This window comes from Schistocerca piceifrons, chromosome 2 (genome assembly GCF_021461385.2).
Source record: "Schistocerca piceifrons isolate TAMUIC-IGC-003096 chromosome 2, iqSchPice1.1, whole genome shotgun sequence".
Classification (NCBI taxonomy): Eukaryota; Metazoa; Arthropoda; class Insecta; order Orthoptera; family Acrididae; genus Schistocerca; species Schistocerca piceifrons.
The window spans coordinates 1,060,368,163-1,060,387,852 of NC_060139.1; the positions used below are offsets into that span (position 1 = coordinate 1,060,368,163).

Consider the following 19,690-nt stretch of genomic DNA (forward strand, 5'->3'; position numbering starts at 1 on the left):
TGGGTGTTCTCCCGAGGGATATCATGCCAAATTCTGTCCAATTGGTACTTATATTGTCAAAATCTTGGATGGATGGAGGGCCCTGTCCATAATGCTCCAAGCATTTTCAGTTGGGGGGGACATCCAGCAACCTTATGGCCAAGGTAGGATTAGAAGACAAACAGTAGAATCTCTTGCCATGTGTGGGCAGGAATTATCTTGTATCTCCAGACACGTCTTCACCTGTCATTGAAGCTCAGTTCAAAACTGGACTCTCACTGAAGAAACTTCTACTCCTGCCAATAAGATTCCAGGTCAAGGACATGTCTTGAGATGTCCTGGACAGCATTGGGCTACCAAACCAACTGTCACCTGCCATATGGCCTGATAACCAGGAGGGATGGGCATGGGTGCCATTGCTTTTCATAGCAACATCCCTTTGGCTGTCGTCGGGAGCACCCTTGCATCACAGCTGTTTGTCAACAATGTTCCATGCCCCATTTTGTTGCCCTTCCTGGGCTTATAGTTCAACAAGATAATGCCTGCCCACACGTGGTAGGAGTTTATACTGCTTGTCTTCATGCTTGCCGGAGGCTACCTTAACCAGCAAGGTTGCCAGATCTTTCCCCAAATGAGAATGCTGGGAGTGTTATGGGCAGGGCCCTCCAACTATCTCGAGATTTGAATGTCTAATGTGCCAACTGCACAGAATGTGGCACAATACCTGTCAGAAGGATTTCCAAAAACTCTATCAATCAATGCCAAACCTAAAAACAGTTTGCATAAGGGCCAGAGGTGGACCAACAAATGACTGATCTGTTCAATTTTTGAACACTCTCTCTGGAATAAATCGTCCAACTTTTCTGAAACTGTAATCTTTGTTTGACTGTACATGTACAACACACCTACTGATTACTGTCCCACTTAGATACTTATTTCATGGTGTACCTTGTCCAACGTATTCCTCTCTCCTCCCTGAGGAAGGAACTAATAGTTCCGAAAACTAAGATAGTGTTGTGTATTTTATTATTTTCATTTAGTATTAATATTCACCCCCAGAAGGTAAGCACTGGCCAATTCTTCTATCTCATAATTTTATAAATTTAAATTCAGCAACAAACAAGCAAACATGTAGTGTACCTGTGTCAGAACCAGCTGTAGCACCAGTCTGTACGCTCCTCTGTGCTGAAGCAGCATCTTGATTACTATGATTATCATCTGAATCAGATTCAGTCTCGGCTAATAAATCTAGCTCATTGTCAGATTCCCCATCTCCTTGATTATCTGCTCCAACTAGATCTGATACCTCACTCTCCATAGGCTCTCCTGGAACTGGCACCCCGACAGGTCTGTCACCTGCATCTTCTTGTTCGCTTCCTTCTCCATCACCATCTTCAGCTACGAGGCCTGGAAAAAAAAAAAAAATTCTCCTACATTTTCTGAACTAGCCATGGTACGAAATGAGAGGGCGTGAGTGAGTAGTTGGATAATGGATCAATTTATTGAATAACATAAGATGACTGCTGAAGGCGTATGAGTTTTGCCAACTGTGGTGTGAACAAAGCTCTACAACAAAGCATTAATAAAGTTAGACTAACCTTCAACAGTGTCTGTGTCATCCATGAGCTCTATGCCTCCAACAGTGCGTACTCTGGGAGAATTGGAGACCAGACCCATCGGTCTGGCCGTTTCTCCAGCTCTAGTTGTACCCGATATATTTGATGACAGTGTTCTGCCTGGCCCTGCAATAAATCCTGTGTGGGGCGCTAGAGGTTCCACCGAAAACAGCTCCTCAGAAACCTGTATGATGAATTTACACTACAGTAGAGTGTTACATATAGAAAGATATTCTGCACTGAGCTGCTTTGGGAAATTACTCTACAAAGAGATTCAATCACAAACACTTTAATTTATCACAAAATTGGTTTCTTATTTATATTAATAACTCAAAACACATGCCACTATTATGAGTGTTTGTTTCCTTGCTGACACCTAAATAGTTAAATAAAGTAACAATAAAATAAAGTTTCAAACAAATCCTTGAACAAACTGTTGGCATATAATATTCCGCATTTTCACAATATTGTTAATATGACCACATATGACAGTTAATATCTATGAAGTATGTAACCAGTGATACATCACATTGATTGAAAGGCAGAGTGAAAATCATAATGAAAATGAAAGCAATGAGAACATACCCCATTAATAACTTCTACGGTAGAGCTAAGCAGGCTGAATGGTGCTGTTGGCCTTGCAACACCATGACGAACCGGAGCAATTAAAGAATCGGCTGTCTCACAAAGTTCCTCCACCGACAATTTAATCAATGCTTGGAACACACGTTTGCATTTCATGAGAGGTTGTGACATGCTGTTTAGGCTGGGAAATAGAAACAATGTTACAGCTTTACAATTACAATGTGTGTCTCAACAATGAAATTTAATAAATGAAATATATCGAACCTCCTTCGTTTTGCTGTGTTAGGAGCCATTTCTATGCTGAAGATTACAAATATTCGTGCAACAGAGCGTACAAATCTACGTGCCACTGTCTTTGCATCTTCCTGTCGCCCTGGTATACATTCATTCTGCAGTTCACGTATAAGAGTCGTCAATAATGTATCCAGCATCTGAAAGAAAAGAAATGAGTGAGGAAAACAGAAGCTGAGGTACACTATAATGCAAACATGATAAATTTACCTCGTGCTGTTTTCTATTAAATATTTCAGCAGCAAAGACCTATAAGCAATCCTGTCACTCAACACCCTCACCATTTTTAATGCTTCAATTTTGTGAGAGGCGTTCAAAAGAAAAGGTACAAAAGAACACTGGTTATAACTGAAGCCTTTTTTGAAAGTAATCACTAGAGGTCTAAGCACAACTATCCTGGTGTTTCACGAGCCTAACGATTCCCCGTTCCCAGTATTCCCAAGGCTGCGAGAGCAGCCAGCCCTCCACTGTGTCCTTAAATTTGTTGTCCAATTTGAACCACTTCCCTTCGAGAGGGTGACTGCTGTAAGGTAGACGCTCAACCTTCTCCAACTTGAACTTGGCCATTACACTTTATGTGACCTTGGAGACATGTGGACACATGTTATCGTACAAGAGAATCACTCCCTCCTTGAACAGCGTACGCTGTTTACTCTTGATAGACTTGTGTAGGCTACAGAGTGTCTCACAGTACGTACGTCCCTGTTAAATGTTTTTCCATGTTCAAGGAAATCAACGAGTATTGTTGCAATTGAAGACCGCAAAAGACAGTGAGCATCATCTTGTTTGCTGATGCTTTTACACTGGCCTTCACCATCACTGCCACCATTCGCATTGTAATATGTCGATCTCTTCTCACCATATTGTTCACCCTGTCAATGAGTTTGGTTGTGATTACTGTGTTTGCCTGGCCTGGTCTTGGTCTCGGTTCATCAGTCGAACCCTCCTGGCCGTCACGAAAATGTGCACTCCACTTTCTCATTGGACACACAGTCTCCTCCACATTCAGCCACCATCTGGAAATGAATATCAGCCAGTTTAATCCCCTCCACAGTCAGAACTTGATAACATCTTGCCATTCCTCAGTTGTCAAATTTTGCAATGTGAATACCATGACATGCTCTCACGCACTGTCGCATCAAAGGGACAGAACACACAACTGGCTGCTTCTCTCCTGCATAACGAGCCCACACGTGCACACAACCACGCTGGACACTACAACTGCATCCCTAAATTTCTCACTATGTTATCCAAAAGTGGCACATGCAAATTCCAACCAGTTTGGTCATTACAATGTACTGTATCTTTTCATTTGAATACTCCTTATAGGTATTAACTCAAGACTTTAGTAAAGAGACCAATCCATTTAGATTTGTAAACTGAAAGCAACAGTCATGAATTATATGCACACAAAAGATGGATTTCGGGTCCATCTACTTTTCCCTAAACTAATAAACAACAACAAAGTTGTTTCCAGCACAAATTCACACAAAACATTTTTATGTAATAAGTGACCTCACATAAAACTGAAGCAAGCAGTGCACAGGAGACAAAATACACATTTTGGACATTCAGAGAGCCGCTACCGACACACAAACTCACAGGAAGAGAACCAAATATAAAACAGTACTTTCACTATATTTTTACATTGACAAAATAGTATGTTTATGACTAGCCAACACCATAAACTGAACTTAATTTCGGGGCGGGGTGGGGGGGAGGGAGGGGGGGAGGGGAGGGGGGGGGGATCTCCAATTTTTAATAAATATTATTTTCACAAATAGAGCGTCTCAACCATTGGATTATTGTTGACATTTCTGTATAAACTTGCCATAGTCACAATTCATGGCTTTGCTTATTCTGTCCATCATATTTATTACAAAATTGAAACTTCACTGCTGCAGTTGCTCTGCAGTTCACAACCAACAGTAACCTGTGGCTTCACATTTAAATTATTTTCCTTAATCAAGCAGTTTACAATTCCCTTACTTATAATACTAATTGTTAGTTTTATACCAAGCAAGAATGTAAACTGGCTCAGGCAGCCATCCAGGGATGACACTTATATTTCTTACTCCACTTCCAGAAAATGGCATCAAGGTTCCTTCAATAAGGCCAGTTGATTCCCCTTCACATTATTGATCTACTGAGCATATGGGTCATTCCACATCAAAGGGACTAATATTAAACAGTGTCCCCATTTGAGCATCTCCCGATCAAATGAAATTTAATGTGAAGGTTCTATATCGTCTTGGATGGTTATAAACCAAATTTCAGTCCAATATCATCAGTGGTTGGCTTTTTGGAGGCTTTTAGAGAGAGGCTACTCATCTTCGCATCACATACCAAGGTACAAATGTGCCAAATTTGCAAGGCTTTTTTAAAAGTTCTAGCAAGCATTTGGTCATTTGCTTTAAAATAAATAACTTTTTATGCTGAATCACACCATGGCAAAAATTTGGTGCGCTATTCTGAGAACCAAGTTTTGACTGACCAAGGCTACTTTTCCTATGAACCAATCACACCAAAACTTCAGAGTGTTATTCCTACCTATGATGTCTATATTTGGATATTGGATGCCTAGACAGAAAGATCTGCAAAGTTGGCCCAAATTTTCTATGTGCTAATTTTAGGGTATCTTTTGGAGGCAATATCTCAAGTAAGTCTTGTTCAATCTTCTTCTTCTTCTTCTTCTTCTTCTTCTTCTTCTTCTTCTTTTCCTTTCCTTTCCACAGCTGGGAAGAGTATGCTTTATGCTTTCAAAGCTATATTGTTTAATATCTGGATCTTGCATACTGATGCGTAAGAATAGCCATCAAAAGTAGAGAACATGGATTATTGATAAAACACAAAAAATTAATAAACTTAATCATAAAATCTAAAGATCATAATGGAATGCTAGGTTGCTTTTGAACGTTTTAACCCTACAACGCATGGTGGTACATGTCTGCAATGTCACTCAGTTTCCATTGGCATTATAAAGCAGCACTACAGTAAAGCTTTGTTAACACGAATCCGAAGGGACCGAAAACTCAGGAGTTCATGTTAAAAAAATTCGTGTTAAGTGAAAAACACAGATTTTAGTAAGTATACATGTACAGTAGTACACTAAGGTGTAAAACACTACACCACCAATCACATTATTGTAGATTTATAACACTATAAAGTGATTGTAAAATTACAAGTACTCACAAATTATGTACGTTACTTTCTCGGAAAAAATTCGGTCATGGTTCGCTGAAGTTCACGGGAATGATAATATTTTGTAATTTCACAACCAAATGTAATGATAGCATCCGTAAACTCAACAGTGACGTCGGATGTGGAAGCGAACCATTCTAAACAGTCCAAGGCTATAAACATCTTCTGACGGGTAGGTGGAATGGTATCAGTATTCTCTTCCACTGGACTTTCTTCTGATGGCCCTTCTTGCAACTCATTCACAGCTTTTGACACATCCGATTCCACAGAAGCACACACAGCAACATCGTCATCTACACTAACGAATTCTTCGAAACTAATCACAGCTACTGGTGTGAGCCAAGTAGATATTGCTCAAATACAAATGGAAGAGAACCAGGAATGTAAAGATATGGACATCTTAATTGAAGAACTTAAGATAAGCTTCAGACTTCAAGAAACTGCAATAAAGTTCAAATTTTAACCCTGGGCCTTAACAGGACTACTGAAAACAACTAAAGAATTTGCTGTTTTCACTAAAATGGTGAAGAAGTCTAGGAAACTAAAGATGGAAGATAGGATTTTGGCAACACCTGCAAACCAAACAGTGGAAAAAGCTCAATAATGAAGTAAAAGAAAATGTCCTTTTTTTGTGATGAGTTTTCTCATTTATGCCCAGGCTAAAACAATTGTATTGCAGTAAGAATAAATGGGAAAAAGATTCACAAGCACAAACACCTGCTCCTCTGTAACCTGAAAGAAATGTTCATTGTTTATTGTAAGCAACCTGGAAATCTACTGAGATTCTCAAAATTTTGAGAGCTCAGATGGAAATGGTGTACTGCAGTTGGTGCTCCTGGACCACATTCAGTATTCATCAAAATGTCACAGTAATATTGGGTTCAGAGACATCCATCCAAGCTGACTACAGGGCTGCGAAAGAATACGGTAAACAGTTTGGAATCAAAAGACTGTATGCTGCATCGTTGTAAGGAACGTCTAGGAAAAATACAACTAGAGACTTTTTTGAAGATACTGTAAAGGCTATGACCCTGAAGAATCAATATAATACAAGCAATGGGTCCATACTGACAGACACATTGGAGACATGTCAGAGAACTGTTTAGGATTTCATGGAGGCACAGATTTTGAAAATTACTGGTTTAAGAAGCAATCACCTTATGCCCAACACTAAAGTTTATACTTTAAGCAGCTAAAAAGAAATCTTGCAGAAAATGAATTGATAATATTGATTGATTTTGCTGAGAATTATTCATTTGCTGTTTAAGATGCTGTGCAGTGATGTCATTGGGTGCATAGTCAGGGCATATTACATCCACTTGTTATCTATTTTGGTGGCAAAGAATGTCAGACTATTAGCATTTGTATGATCAGCAATTGTCCGTCATGATACCATTGCTGTCCATGCCTTTCAAATCAAGTTAATAGCATATTTTAAGACAAAGATTCAAAATTTAATGATATTTCAGCTGCTCAATATAATAATTTCAAAAATGTCATCAATTTATGTACGCATGAAGAGGATTTTGGTATCACTGCCAAATGGATTTTTTTTTTTTTTTAAACAAGTCACAGTAGATTGCTTCCAAAAACTCCAATGATTTAATAAGCTACAGAGTGCACCCATCAGTTGTCCCTTTTTAGATTTTATCATGCAAATCTAGATTTCGGCTAGTGGCTAGCCATTCTCAATTCACTATTTTCTATTCTCGATGCATGTAACTCCCTGTTGTTCGGGCGTCAAAGAAATGTGACTGACGCCTGAACAACAGGGAGTTACATGCATCGAGACTAGAAAATAGTGCATTGAGAATGGCTAGCCACTAGCCAAACTCTGGATTTGCATAATAAAATCTAAAGAAAACGACAGATTGCTGCACTCCATAATTTATAAGCCACATAACTGTCGCTGAGTGCACCCACTTTCCGAATGGAAGGTAACATGATACATATGATTTTTTCAAATTCTATGATGATAGTTTTCCAGGCACAAAGTTTTTTTATGCACTCAAGGAAGATTATGAAAAAAATTCAGCCTGATGAAGAAACAAGGTTTGCCATAGGACATACAATATCTGGAACAAGAGAAAATCATCAATTTAAGCCAATTAATTGTAATCAGCTCAGAGTTTCCAATGCCACTACAGCATTCACGGTTGATACCTCTGAAGCAGATGAAGAATTCAAGCAAGCTCAATTGCAAATATACAACCAGGACACTATGTTGCATGTATGTATGACAATTTTTGGTGGGTTGGAAAAGGGTGTGAAGTTTCACATGAACAACAAGATGTCCTTATCACCTATATGTCACTCACATGGTTCTGCCCGTTCTTCCACTGGTCAACTGCTATAGACACGTGCTAGATTTCTGAGAAACATACTGTCACAACTTTCAAGCACCATCAACATCATCATCAGGAAGACAATACAGTTTTCTTCAATTTGTCTTTAACAAAATTGTAGAACCATTTAACAAAAATGGAACTTACTCTTTAGTGTTTTTGTTTTGCAAATTTGCTGTGTTGTGTATTATACTTGTTTTATGGCATATGTTAAATTAGTTTGTGAAACATATTTATATATTCAAATAAAAAAATTAATTATGGGAGTTAATGAGTAAAATATTTCACTTTTCAATCTTCTCGAAGTGCTAAAATAATAACTTTTGAAAGTATTCTTGCTCATCAATATGCAAGATTCAGAAATTAAACAATACAACTTTGAAACCATAGACCTTGCCGTTGGTGGGGAGGCTTGCGTGCCTCAGCGATACAGATAGCCGTACCGTAGGTGCAACCACAACGGAGGGTATCTGTTGAGAGGCCAGACAAACGTGTGGTTCCTGAAGAGGGGCAGCAGCCTTTTCAGTAGTTGCAGGGGCAACAGTCTGGATAATTGACTGATCTGGCCTTATAACACTAACCAAATCGACCTTGCTGTTGTGGTACTGCGAACGGCTGAAAGCAAGGGGAAACTACGGCCGTAATTTTTCCCGACGGCATGCAACTTTACTGTATGGATAAATGATGATGGCGTCCTATCGGGTAAAATATTCCGGAGGTAAAATAGTCCCCCATTCGGATCTCTGGGCGGGGACTACTTAAGAGGACGTCGTTATCAGGAGAAAGAAAACTGGCGTCCTATGGATCAGAGCGTGGAATGTCAGATCCCTTAATCGGAGAGGTAGGTTAGAAACTTTAAAAATGGAAATGGATAGGTTAAAGTTGGATATACTGGGAATTAGTGAAGTTCTGTGGCAGGAGAAACAAGACTTTTGGTCAGGTGAATACAGGGTTATAAATACAAAATCAAATAGGGGTAATGCAGGAGTAGGTTTATTAATGAATAAAACAACAGGAATGCGGGTAAGCTACTACAAACAGCACAGCGAACACATTGTTGTGGCCAAGATAGACATGAAGCCCACGCCTACGACAGTAGTACATATCTATATGCCAACTAGCTCTGCAGATGACGAAGAAATTGAAGAAATGTATGATGAAAGAAAAGAAATTATTCAGATAGTGAAGGGAGAGGAAAATTTAATAGTCATGGGTGATTGGAATTCGGTAGTAGGAAAAGGGAGAGAAGGAAACGTAGTAGGTGAATATGGATTGGAGCGAAGAAATGAAAGAGGAAGCCACCTAGTAGAATTTTGGGCAGAGCATAACTTAATCATAGCTAACACTTGGCTCAAGAATCATCAAAGAAGGTTGTATACATGGAAGAACCCTGGAGATACTAAAAGGTATCAGATAGATTACATAATGGTAAGACTGAGATTTAGGAACCAGGTTTTAAATTGTAAGACATTTCCAGGGGCAGATGTGGACTCTGACCACAATCGATTGGTTATGAACTGTAGATTAAATCCGAAGAAACTGCAAAAAGGTGGGAATTTAAGGAGATGGGACCTGGATAAACTGACTAAACCAGAGGTTGCACAGAGTTACAGGGAGAGCATAAGGGAACAATTGACAAGAACGGGGGAAAGAAATACAGTAGAAGAAGAATGGGTAGCTTTGAGGGATGAAGTAATGAAGGCAGCAGAGGATCAAGTAGGTAAAAAGACGAGGGCTAATAGAAATCCTTGGGTGACAGAGAAAATATTTAATTTAATTGACGAAAGGAGAAAATATAAAAATGCAGTAAATGAAGCAGGCAAAAAGGAAAACAAACGTCTCAAAAAATGAGATAGACAGGAAGTGCAAAATGACTAAGCAGGCATGGCTAGAGGAGAAATGTAAGGATGTAGAGGCTTATCTCACTAGAGGTAAGATAGATACTGCCTACAGGAAAATTAAAGAGACCTCTGGAGAAAAGAGAACCACTTGTATGAATATCAAGAGCTCAGATGGAAACCCAGTTCTAAGCAAAGAAGGGAAAGCAGAAAGGTGGAAAGAGTATATAGAGGGTCTATACAAGGGCGATGAACTTGAGGACAATATTATGGAAATGGAAGAGGATGTAGATGAAGATGAAATGGGAGATATGATACTGCGTGAAGAGTTTGACAGAGCACTGAAAGACCTGAGTCGAAACAAGGCCCTGGGAGTAGACAAAATTCCCATAGAACTACTGACTGCCTTGGGAGAGCCAGTCCTGACAAAACTCTACCATCTGGTGAGCAAAATGTATGAGACAGGCGAAATACCCTCAGACTTCAAGAAGAATATAATAATTCCAATCCCAAAGAAAGCAGGTGTTGACAGATGTGAAAATTACCAAACTATCAGTTTAATAAGTCACAGCTGCAAAATACTAACGCGAATTCTTTACAGACGAATGGAAAAACTGGTAGAAGCGGACCTCGGGGAAGATCAGTTTGGATTCCGTAGAAATGTTGGAACACGTGAGGCAATACTAACCTTACGACTTATCTTAGAAGAAAGATTAAGAAAAGGCAAACCTACGTTTCTAGCATTTGTAGACAATACTGGACTGAAATTTGGTTTATAACAATTAAAGACCATGTAGAACCTTCACACCAAATTTCATTAGATTTGGAGGTGGTTGTGTGGGGACTCCTGGTCCCTTTGACATACACTCCTGGAAATTGAAAAAAGAACACCGTGAATTCATTGTCCCAGGAAGGGGAAACTTTATTGACACATTCCTGGGGTCAGATACATCACATGATCACTCTGACAGAACCACAGGCACATAGACACAGGCAACAGAGCATGCACAATGTCGGCACTAGTACAGTGTATATCCACCATTCGCAGCAATGCAGGCTGCTATTCTCCCATGGAGACGATGCTGGATGTAGTCCTGTGGAACGGCTTGCCATGCCATTTCCACCTGGCGCCTCAGTTGGACCAGCGTTCGTGCTGGACGTGCAGACCGCGTGAGACGACGCTTCATCCAGTCCCAAACATGCTCAATGGGGGACAGATCCGGAGATCTTGCTGGCCAGGGTAGTTGACTTACACCTTCTAGAGCACGTTGGGTGGCACGGGATACATGCGGACGTGCATTGTCCTGTTGGAACAGCAAGTTCCCTTGCTGGTCTAGGAATGGTAGAACGATGGGTTCGATGACGGTTTGGATGTACCGTGCACTATTCAGTGTCCCCTCGACGATCACCAGTGGTGTACGGCCAGTGTAGGAGATCGCTCCCCATGCCATGATGCCGGGTGTTGGCCCTGTGTGCCTCGGTCGTATGCAGTCCTGATTGTGGCGCTCACCTGCACGGCGCCAAACACGCATACGACCATCATTGGCACCAAGGCAGAAGCGACTCTCATCGCTGAAGACGACACGTCTCCATTCGTCCCTCCATTCACGCCTGTCGCGACACCACTGGAGGCGGGCTGCACGATGTTGGGGCGTGAGCGGAAGACGGCCTAACGGTGTGCGGGACCGTAGCCCAGCTTCATGGAGACGGTTGCGAATGGTCCTCGCCGATACCCCAGGAGCAACAGTGTCCCTAATTTGCTGGGAAGTGGCGGTGCGGTCCCCTACGGCACTGCGTAGGATCCTACGGTCTTGGCGTGCATCCGTGCGTCGCTGCGGTCCGGTCCCAGGTCGACGGGCACGTGCACCTTCCACCGACCACTGGCGACAACATCGATGTACTGTGGAGACCTCACGCCCCACGTGTTGAGCAATTCGGCGGTACGTCCACCCGGCCTCCCGCATGCCCACTATACGCCCTCGCTCAAAGTCCGTCAACTGCACATACGGTTCACGTCCACGCTGTCGCGGCATGCTACCAGTGTTAAAGACTGCGATGGAGCTCCGTATGCCACGGAAAACTGGCTGACACTGACGGCGGCGGTGCACAAATGTTGCGCAGCTAGCGCCATTCGACGGCCAACACCGCGGTTCCTGGTGTGTCCGCTGTGCCGTGCGTGTGATCATTGCTTGTACAGCCATACAGCCCTCTCGCAGTGTCCGGAGCAAGTATGGTGGGTCTGACACACCGGTGTCAATGTGTTCTTTTTCCATTTCCAGGAGTGTATAATGACTCATATCCATACTCAATGACCATGTGACTGATGGTATGTTATATTTAAGCCTTCAATCTTTCAAATGTTGAAAACTTAACAGTTGTTTAGTTCAGATTTCTTGCAAAGAAACCAAACTAAACTAAACAACAGTTTATGTTCTGTGGATCATATTTGCTCTTTCTGCGTAAGAATAGGTAAGTAGTTTGTTCTTAAAGTTATATCTATTAACACTATTATTGTTTTTTAAAATGCACTCAATACTTCACAACCCCAGATGTAAATTATGCCCTTTTTGTTTATGGTAAGGATACAGATTACTGTACTTCAGTGTAAGCCATAACTTACATTGTGAAATGTCGAAGCGTGGACCAGTGCCCGGGTTACATTGAACAGTATCCGTAACATCATCATCATCATCATCATCATCATCATCATCTTCACGTATTGAGCGTCTGTACTGATTGTGAATGTTAGGTAGAGAACCTGTCTCCCGTAACATACATAATACTCCATTAATGGTCCGTGCTTTCGGAGTCCTCCGAGTTGGATAATGTATGCGATATTCATTAACTGCAGCCGTAGCATTACCATCACATTTGTCATAAATAAACACCATATCGGTGTATTCCTCTGTCGTAAACTTGAAAGGCATCCCTATTTCATAAATAATCTACAAACTACAACAGATATACTGTTGTTCTTATGTTATTTCACTGAACAATACAGAGAATTAACTTGTTTCAAGGTTAGGAAACAACTGAAACAACTCACTTGCGGTTGCCAACAACGACAAACATTTCTACATTCTTAATGAAAAGTAAACAAATTTACTTGTATAATAATCTTTGCTTCTCTGGATGTTGTGCAGGAAAACTACTGCAGATACATGGCCGGGACATGTTTTACTAGATTCACCAGACCAGTAACAACAAAATAGATAAAAATCATGCTTTACCTTAACTTCGTACAGTTTTGCAATGGCTTCATATTAGTGAAGTTGTTAAATTTCAGGCAAAATCTTTAATTAGCCGTAACTCCGTAACTAAACATTTTTGGACCTCTGTTTATAAGAACTTTTTTCTTTAGTTTTACTTGTAGAATAACATATTAAAGTATTTGCATATCTTTGTGAATCATTCTGTATATACATAAAGGAGATAGGCAAAGTAATGAGAACACCTGTACTTACTCGGGAATGGTTTATTAATAAGGGATCAAACCATCTTTTGCCCATAATACAGCTGTGATTCTTCTTGGAATGAAATGAAATGAAGTCCCATGCTTCTTTACAGAGCGTAGGGGAACGATGTGGGAGACCCGCACCGCCTTACTAGGCAAGGTCCTAATGGAGGTGGTTCGCTGTTGCCTTCCTCCGACCGTAATGGGGATGAATGATGATGATGATGATGATGATGATGATGAAGACAACACAACAACACCCAGTCATCTCGAGGGAGGAAAAATCCCTGACCCCGCCGGGAATCGAACCCGGGACCCCGTGCTCGGGAAGCGAGAATGCTACCGCGAGACCACGAGGGGCGGACCTTCTTGGAATACTGGCGTATAATGATTGTATAGCTTCCAGTGGAATGTTATGCCACTCTTTGATCATCTACATCTACATGATTACTCTGCAATTCACATTTAAGTGCTTGGCAGAGGGTTCATCGAACCACAATCATACTATCTCTCTACCATTCCACTCCCGAACAGCGCGCGGAAAAAACGAACACCTAAACCTTTCTGTTCGAGCTCTGATTTCTCTTATTTAATTTTGATGATCATTCCTACCTATGTAGGTTGGGCTCAACAAAATATTTTCGCATTCGGAAGAGAAAGTTGGTTACTGAAATTTCGTAAATAGATCTCGCCGCGACGAAACACGTCTTTGCTTTAATGACTTCCATCCCAACTCGCGTATCATATCTGCCACACTCTCTCCCCTATTACGTGATAATACAAAACAAGCTGCCCTTTTCTGCACACTTTCGATGTCCTCCGTCAATCCAACCTGGTGAGGATCCCACTCCGCAAAGCAATATTCTAACAGAGGACGAACGAGTGTAGTGTAAGCTGTCTCTTTAGTTGACTTGTTGCATCTTCTAAGTGTCCTGCCAATGAAACGCAACCTTTGGCTCGCCTTCCCCACAATATTATCTATGTGGTCTTTCCAACTGAAGTTGTTCATAATCTTAACACCCAGGTACTTAGTTGAATTGACAGCCTTGAGAATTGTACTATTTATCGAGTAATCAAATTCCAATGGATTTCTTTTGGAACTCATGTGGATCACCTCACACTTTTCGTTATTTAGCGTCAACTGCCATCTGCCACACCATACAGCAATCTTTTCTAAATCACTTTGCAACTGATACTGGTCTTCGGATGACCTTACTAGACGGTAAATTACAGCATCATCTGCGAACAACCTAAGAGAACTGCTCAGATTGTCACCCAGGTCATTTATATAGATCAGGCACAGCAGAGGTCCCAGGACGCTTCTCTGGGGAACACCTGATATCACTTCAGTTTTACTCAATGATATGCCATCTATTACTACAAACTGCGACCTTCCTGACAGGAAATCACGAATCCAATCGCACAACTGAGACGATACCCGATAGGCCCGCAGCTTGATTAGAAGTCTCTTGTGAGGAACGGTGTCAAAAGCTTTCCGGAAAATCTAGAAATACGGAATCAACTGAGAACCTCTTCTAACTCTTGTAGTGACGAGGACAGCGGAAATTTGCTGCAGAGTCCGCACTCCAACACTGCCCACAAGGGTTCCATAATGATCAAGTCCAGAGACTGTGCTGGCCAGGGAAGAAGCAGCAGTTCAGTTGCATGTTCCTCACAGGATGACTTTACTGTCCTGGCTGTGTGAATAGGTGCATTATCGTCCTGAAGTATGGCATCATTGTTGGGGAACAACATTTGAATCATGGGGTGCACCTGATCACCTAAAATGTTCATGTAATCGTTGGCTGTGATACGGCCTTTGAGAGCAATGACGGGACCAGCAGAATACCATCATATGGCTGCCCAAACCATCACACTTCCACCTCCATGCTTAACCGTTGGAATCAAGTAATCAGGATTATAGGCTTCTTTTGGCGCTTTCCAGATGTAAACCCATCCTCACATTGGAAATCACAAAAATGTTGACTCGTCAGACAATATGACATCTTTCCACTGATTAGCTCTCCAGCTCATGTTTTATGCTTCTTTGCGTCGGTTGTCACCACTAATGTTTTCGATATAGCAGTTTGTCCATGAATATTCACTTTATGGAGTCCTCAGCGAACAGTATCGATAGATATGGGGTCTCGAAGATGTCTATTGAACTCTGCAGTCACTTTAGCTGCCATAGTTTTGTGTTGTTTTGACATATTTGTGTTACTGTACAACGACCTCTGTCATTTAGTTTTGATCTGTGGCCACTATTACGTTTATACAATGATGTCTTTCCGTGTTTTGTGTAGGCTGTCATGATTGTTGAAATGGTTGCTCTTGAAACATTCAAAAGTTGGCTGTCTTGGTTACTGATGCTCCAGCTAATCGGGCCCCCACAATCTGCCCTGTTTGGAACTCTGTTAGGTCTTTCATTGCACGTCAACCTCAGCCTCTGAAAGCAAATACAAAGTGTGCACTACTCGTGAACAACCTGCACTGATGCCTTGTCTGTACTGAACATGCACAATCCAGCAAGATACGTGCCTTACCTGTGTTGCAGACTGTCACACACAACCATCCCATTACTACCACTGTTCACATTATCTTGCCTATCCCCTGTATATTGTTGTTCATTGCTTTCCATGTCTTTTTTCCTTATGAAATTGTGCAAAAAGGAAGTGTGTACTGATTCTTAAGGAGTAACCAGTTTAATCTGTGTATTTTTCATTTGGTCTGATAAATGCATCATGTTGAGTGTAAATGCCAAACCATTTTTCTGTGGCATAAAAATTATTTGGGATAACAGCTACCGACCTCCGACACAGGCAAAGTACTTGTCACTGGTCTTAAATAATACAGGCAGCACGGAATTTTTCAACGAGTGGCATATCCCTCTCAGTTCAGAACCTCAAAGGCCTCCAATTGTGTAATCTGATGTTAGTTGAATGGTATGTTTACACAATTAATGACTGTGTGTGTTACAGAAACCCCCAAGGAGCTTCCAATGAGGACTGAACCTAAATGAGTGATTATACATGGTCCATGCCAGTCCCTCAGGTAGGCAGGAGGTATCTGAAGCATTGGAAGACCCCAATGCCTTTACATTTGTGGCGGATAAAGAAGGCATTGTTCAATGAAATGATACTGGTGGAACTGACACATCTAACAAAGTGTCAGGAGGAGTTTGAGTGAAGCAAAACGTATTTATTATCTTCATTCCAAAAATCCTATAAATAAGAGATTACAACAGAAGGCTTTTTATTACCTGCTTTTAGAAATCCTCTAGAAAGACTATTCTACAGCTTCTTTACTGATTTAAAAGGTACTACAAATCCCGCCACTAGTTCATGAATTTAGCTACAGCAGATGTCTGCTTGTGTCTGTATGTGTGGATGGATATGTGCGTGTGTGCGAGTGTATACCTGTCCTTTTTTCCCCCTAAGGTAAGTCTTTCCGCTCCCGGGATTGGAATGACTCCTTACCCTCTCCTTTAAAACCCACTTCCTTTCGTCTTCCCCTCTCCTTCCCTCTTTCCTGATGAGGCAACAATTTGTTGCGAAAGCTTGAATTTTGTGTGTATGTTTGTGTTTGTTTGTGTGTCTATCGACCTGCCAGCGTGTTTGTTCGGTAAGTCACCTCATCTTTGTATTTATATATAATTTTTCCCACGTGGAATGTTTCCTTCCATTATATATATATATATATATATATATATATATATATATATATATATATATATAAAAACAAAGATGATGTGACTTACCGAACGAAAGCACTGGCAGGTCGATAGACACACAAACATACACACAAAATTCAAGCTTTCGCAACAAACTGTTGCCTCATCAGGAAAGAGGGAAGGAGAGGGAAAGATGAAAGGATGTGGGTTTTAAGGGAGAGGGTAAGGAGTCATTCCAATCCCGGGAGAGGAAAGACTTACCTTAGGGGAAAAAAGGACGGGTATACACTCGTACACACACACATATCCATCCACACATATACAGGCACAAGCAGACATATTTAAATACAGGCACAAGCAGACATATTTAAATATTTCTGCTTGTGCCTGTATATGTGTGGATGGATATATGTGTGTGTGTGTGTGTGTGTGTGTGTGTGTGTGTGTGTGTGTGTGTGCGCGCGAGTGTATACCCGTCCTTTTTTTTTCCCCTAAGGTAAGTCTTTCCTCTCCCGAGATTGGAATGACTCCTTACCCTCTCCCTTAAAACCCACATCCTTTCGTCTTTCCCTCTCCTTCCCTCTTTCCTGATGAGGCAACAGTTTGTTGCGATAGCTTGAATTTTGTGTGTATGTTTGTGTGTCTATCGACCTGCCAGCGCTTTCGTTCGGTAAGTCACCTCATCTTTGTTTTTATATATAATTTTTCCCATGTGGAATGTTTGTGACTTACCAAATGAAAGTGCTGGCACGTCGATAGACACACAAACATACACACAAAATTCAAGCTTTCACAACAAACTGTTGCCTCGTCAGGAAAGAGGGAAGGAGAGGGAAAGACGAAAGGATGTGGGTTTTAAGGGAGAGGGTAAGGAGCCATTCCAATCCCGGGAGCGGAAAGACTTACCTTAGGGGGAAAAAAGGACAGGTATACACTCGCACACACACTCACTCATATCCATCCGCACATACACAGACACAAGCAGACATTTGTAAAGGCAAAGAGTTTGGGCAGAGATGTCAGTCGAGGTGGAAGTGCAGAGGCAAAGATGCTGTTGAATGACAGGTGAGGTATGAGTGGCGGCAACTTGAAATTAGCGGAGATTGAGGCCTGGTGGATAACGGGAAGAGAGGATATATTGAAGAGCAAGTTCCCATCTCCGGAGTTCGGATAGGTTGGTGTTAGTGGGAAGTATCCAGATAACCTGGACGGTGTAACACTGTGCCAAGATGTGCTGGCCGTGCACCAACGCATGTTTAGCCACAGGGTGATCCTCATTACCAACAAACACTGTCTGCCTGTGTCCATTCATGAGAATGGACAGTTTGTTGCTGGTCATTCCCACACAGAATGTGTCACAGTGTAGGCAGGTCAGTTGGTAAATCACGTGGGTGCTTTCACACGTGGCTCTGCATTTGATCGTGTACACCTTCTGGGTTACAGGACTGGAGTAGGTGGTGGTGGGAGGGTGCATGGGACAGGTTTTACACCGGGGGCAGTTGCAAGGGTAGGAGCCAGAGGGTAAGGAAGGTGGTTTGGGGATTTCATAGGGATGAACTAAGAGGTTACGAAGGTTAGGTGGACGGCGGAAAGACACTCTTGGTGGAGTGGGGAGGATTTCATGAAGGATGGATCTCATTTCAGGGCAGGATTTGAGGAAGTCGTATCCCTGCTGGAGAGCCACATTCAGAGTCTGATCCAGTCCCAGAAAGTATCCTGTCACAAGTGGGGCACTTTTGGGGTTCTTCTGTGGGAGGTTCTGGGTTTGAGAGGATGAGGAAGTGGCTCTGGTTATTTGCTTCTGTACCAGGTCGGGAGGGTAGTTGCGGGATGCAAAAGCTGTTGTCAGGTTGCTGGTGTAATGGTTCAGGGATTCCGGACTGGAGCAGATTCGTTTGCCACGAAGACCTAGGCTGTAGGGAAGGGACCATTTGATGTGGAATGGGTGGCAGCTGTCATAATGGAGGTACTGTTGCTTGTTGGTAGGTTTGATGTGGACGGATGTGTGAAGCTGGCCATTGGACAGATGGAGGTCAACGTCAAGGAAAGTGGCATGGGATTTAGAGTAGGACCAGGTGAATCTGATGGAACCAAAGGAGTTGAGGTTGGAGAGGAAATTCTGGAGTTGTTCTTCACTGTGAGTCCACATCATGAAGATGTCATCAATAAATCTGTACCAAACTTTGGGTTGGCAGGCCTGGGTAACCAAGAAGGCTTCCTCTAAGCGACCCATGAATAGGTTGGCGTGTGAGGGGGCCATCCTGGTACCCATGGCTGTTCCCTTTAATTGTTGGTATGTCTGGCCTTCAAAAGTGAAGAAGTTGTGGGTCAGGATGAAGCTGGCTAAGGTAATGAGGAAAGAGGTTTTAGGTAGGGTGGCAGGTGATCGGCGTGAAAGGAAATGCTCCATCGCAGTGAGGCCTTGGACATGCGGAATATTTGTGTATAAGGAAGTGGCATCAATGGTTACAAGGATGGTTTTCTGGGGTAACAGACTGGGTAAGGATTCCAGGCGTTCGAGAAAGTGATTGGTGTCTTTGACGAAGGATGGGAGACTGCATGTAATGGGTTGAAGGTGTTGATCTACGTAGGCAGAGATACGTTCTGTGGGGGCTTGGTGACCAGCTACAATGGGGCGGCCGGGATGATTGGGTTTGTGAATTTTAGGAAGAAGGAAGAAGGTATGGGTGCGGGGTGTCGGTGGGGTCAGG

General features: G+C 42.1%; 1 protein-coding gene across 1 annotated transcript in view; it reads right to left on the reverse strand.

The window, feature by feature from the left end:
* LOC124777488 (E3 ubiquitin-protein ligase UBR5) overlaps nucleotides 1-19,690 on the reverse strand; it is a 344,177-nt gene that overhangs the window by 153,472 nt on the left and 171,015 nt on the right. Inside the window, exons 24-27 of the mRNA XM_047252926.1 lie at nucleotides 2,445-2,611; nucleotides 2,181-2,361; nucleotides 1,578-1,779; nucleotides 1,120-1,386 (exon numbers count right to left, since the gene is read on the reverse strand). Of these exons, the coding sequence (XP_047108882.1) occupies nucleotides 1,120-1,386; nucleotides 1,578-1,779; nucleotides 2,181-2,361; nucleotides 2,445-2,611 (817 nt within the window). The remainder of the gene's footprint in view (nucleotides 1-1,119; nucleotides 1,387-1,577; nucleotides 1,780-2,180; nucleotides 2,362-2,444; nucleotides 2,612-19,690) is intronic.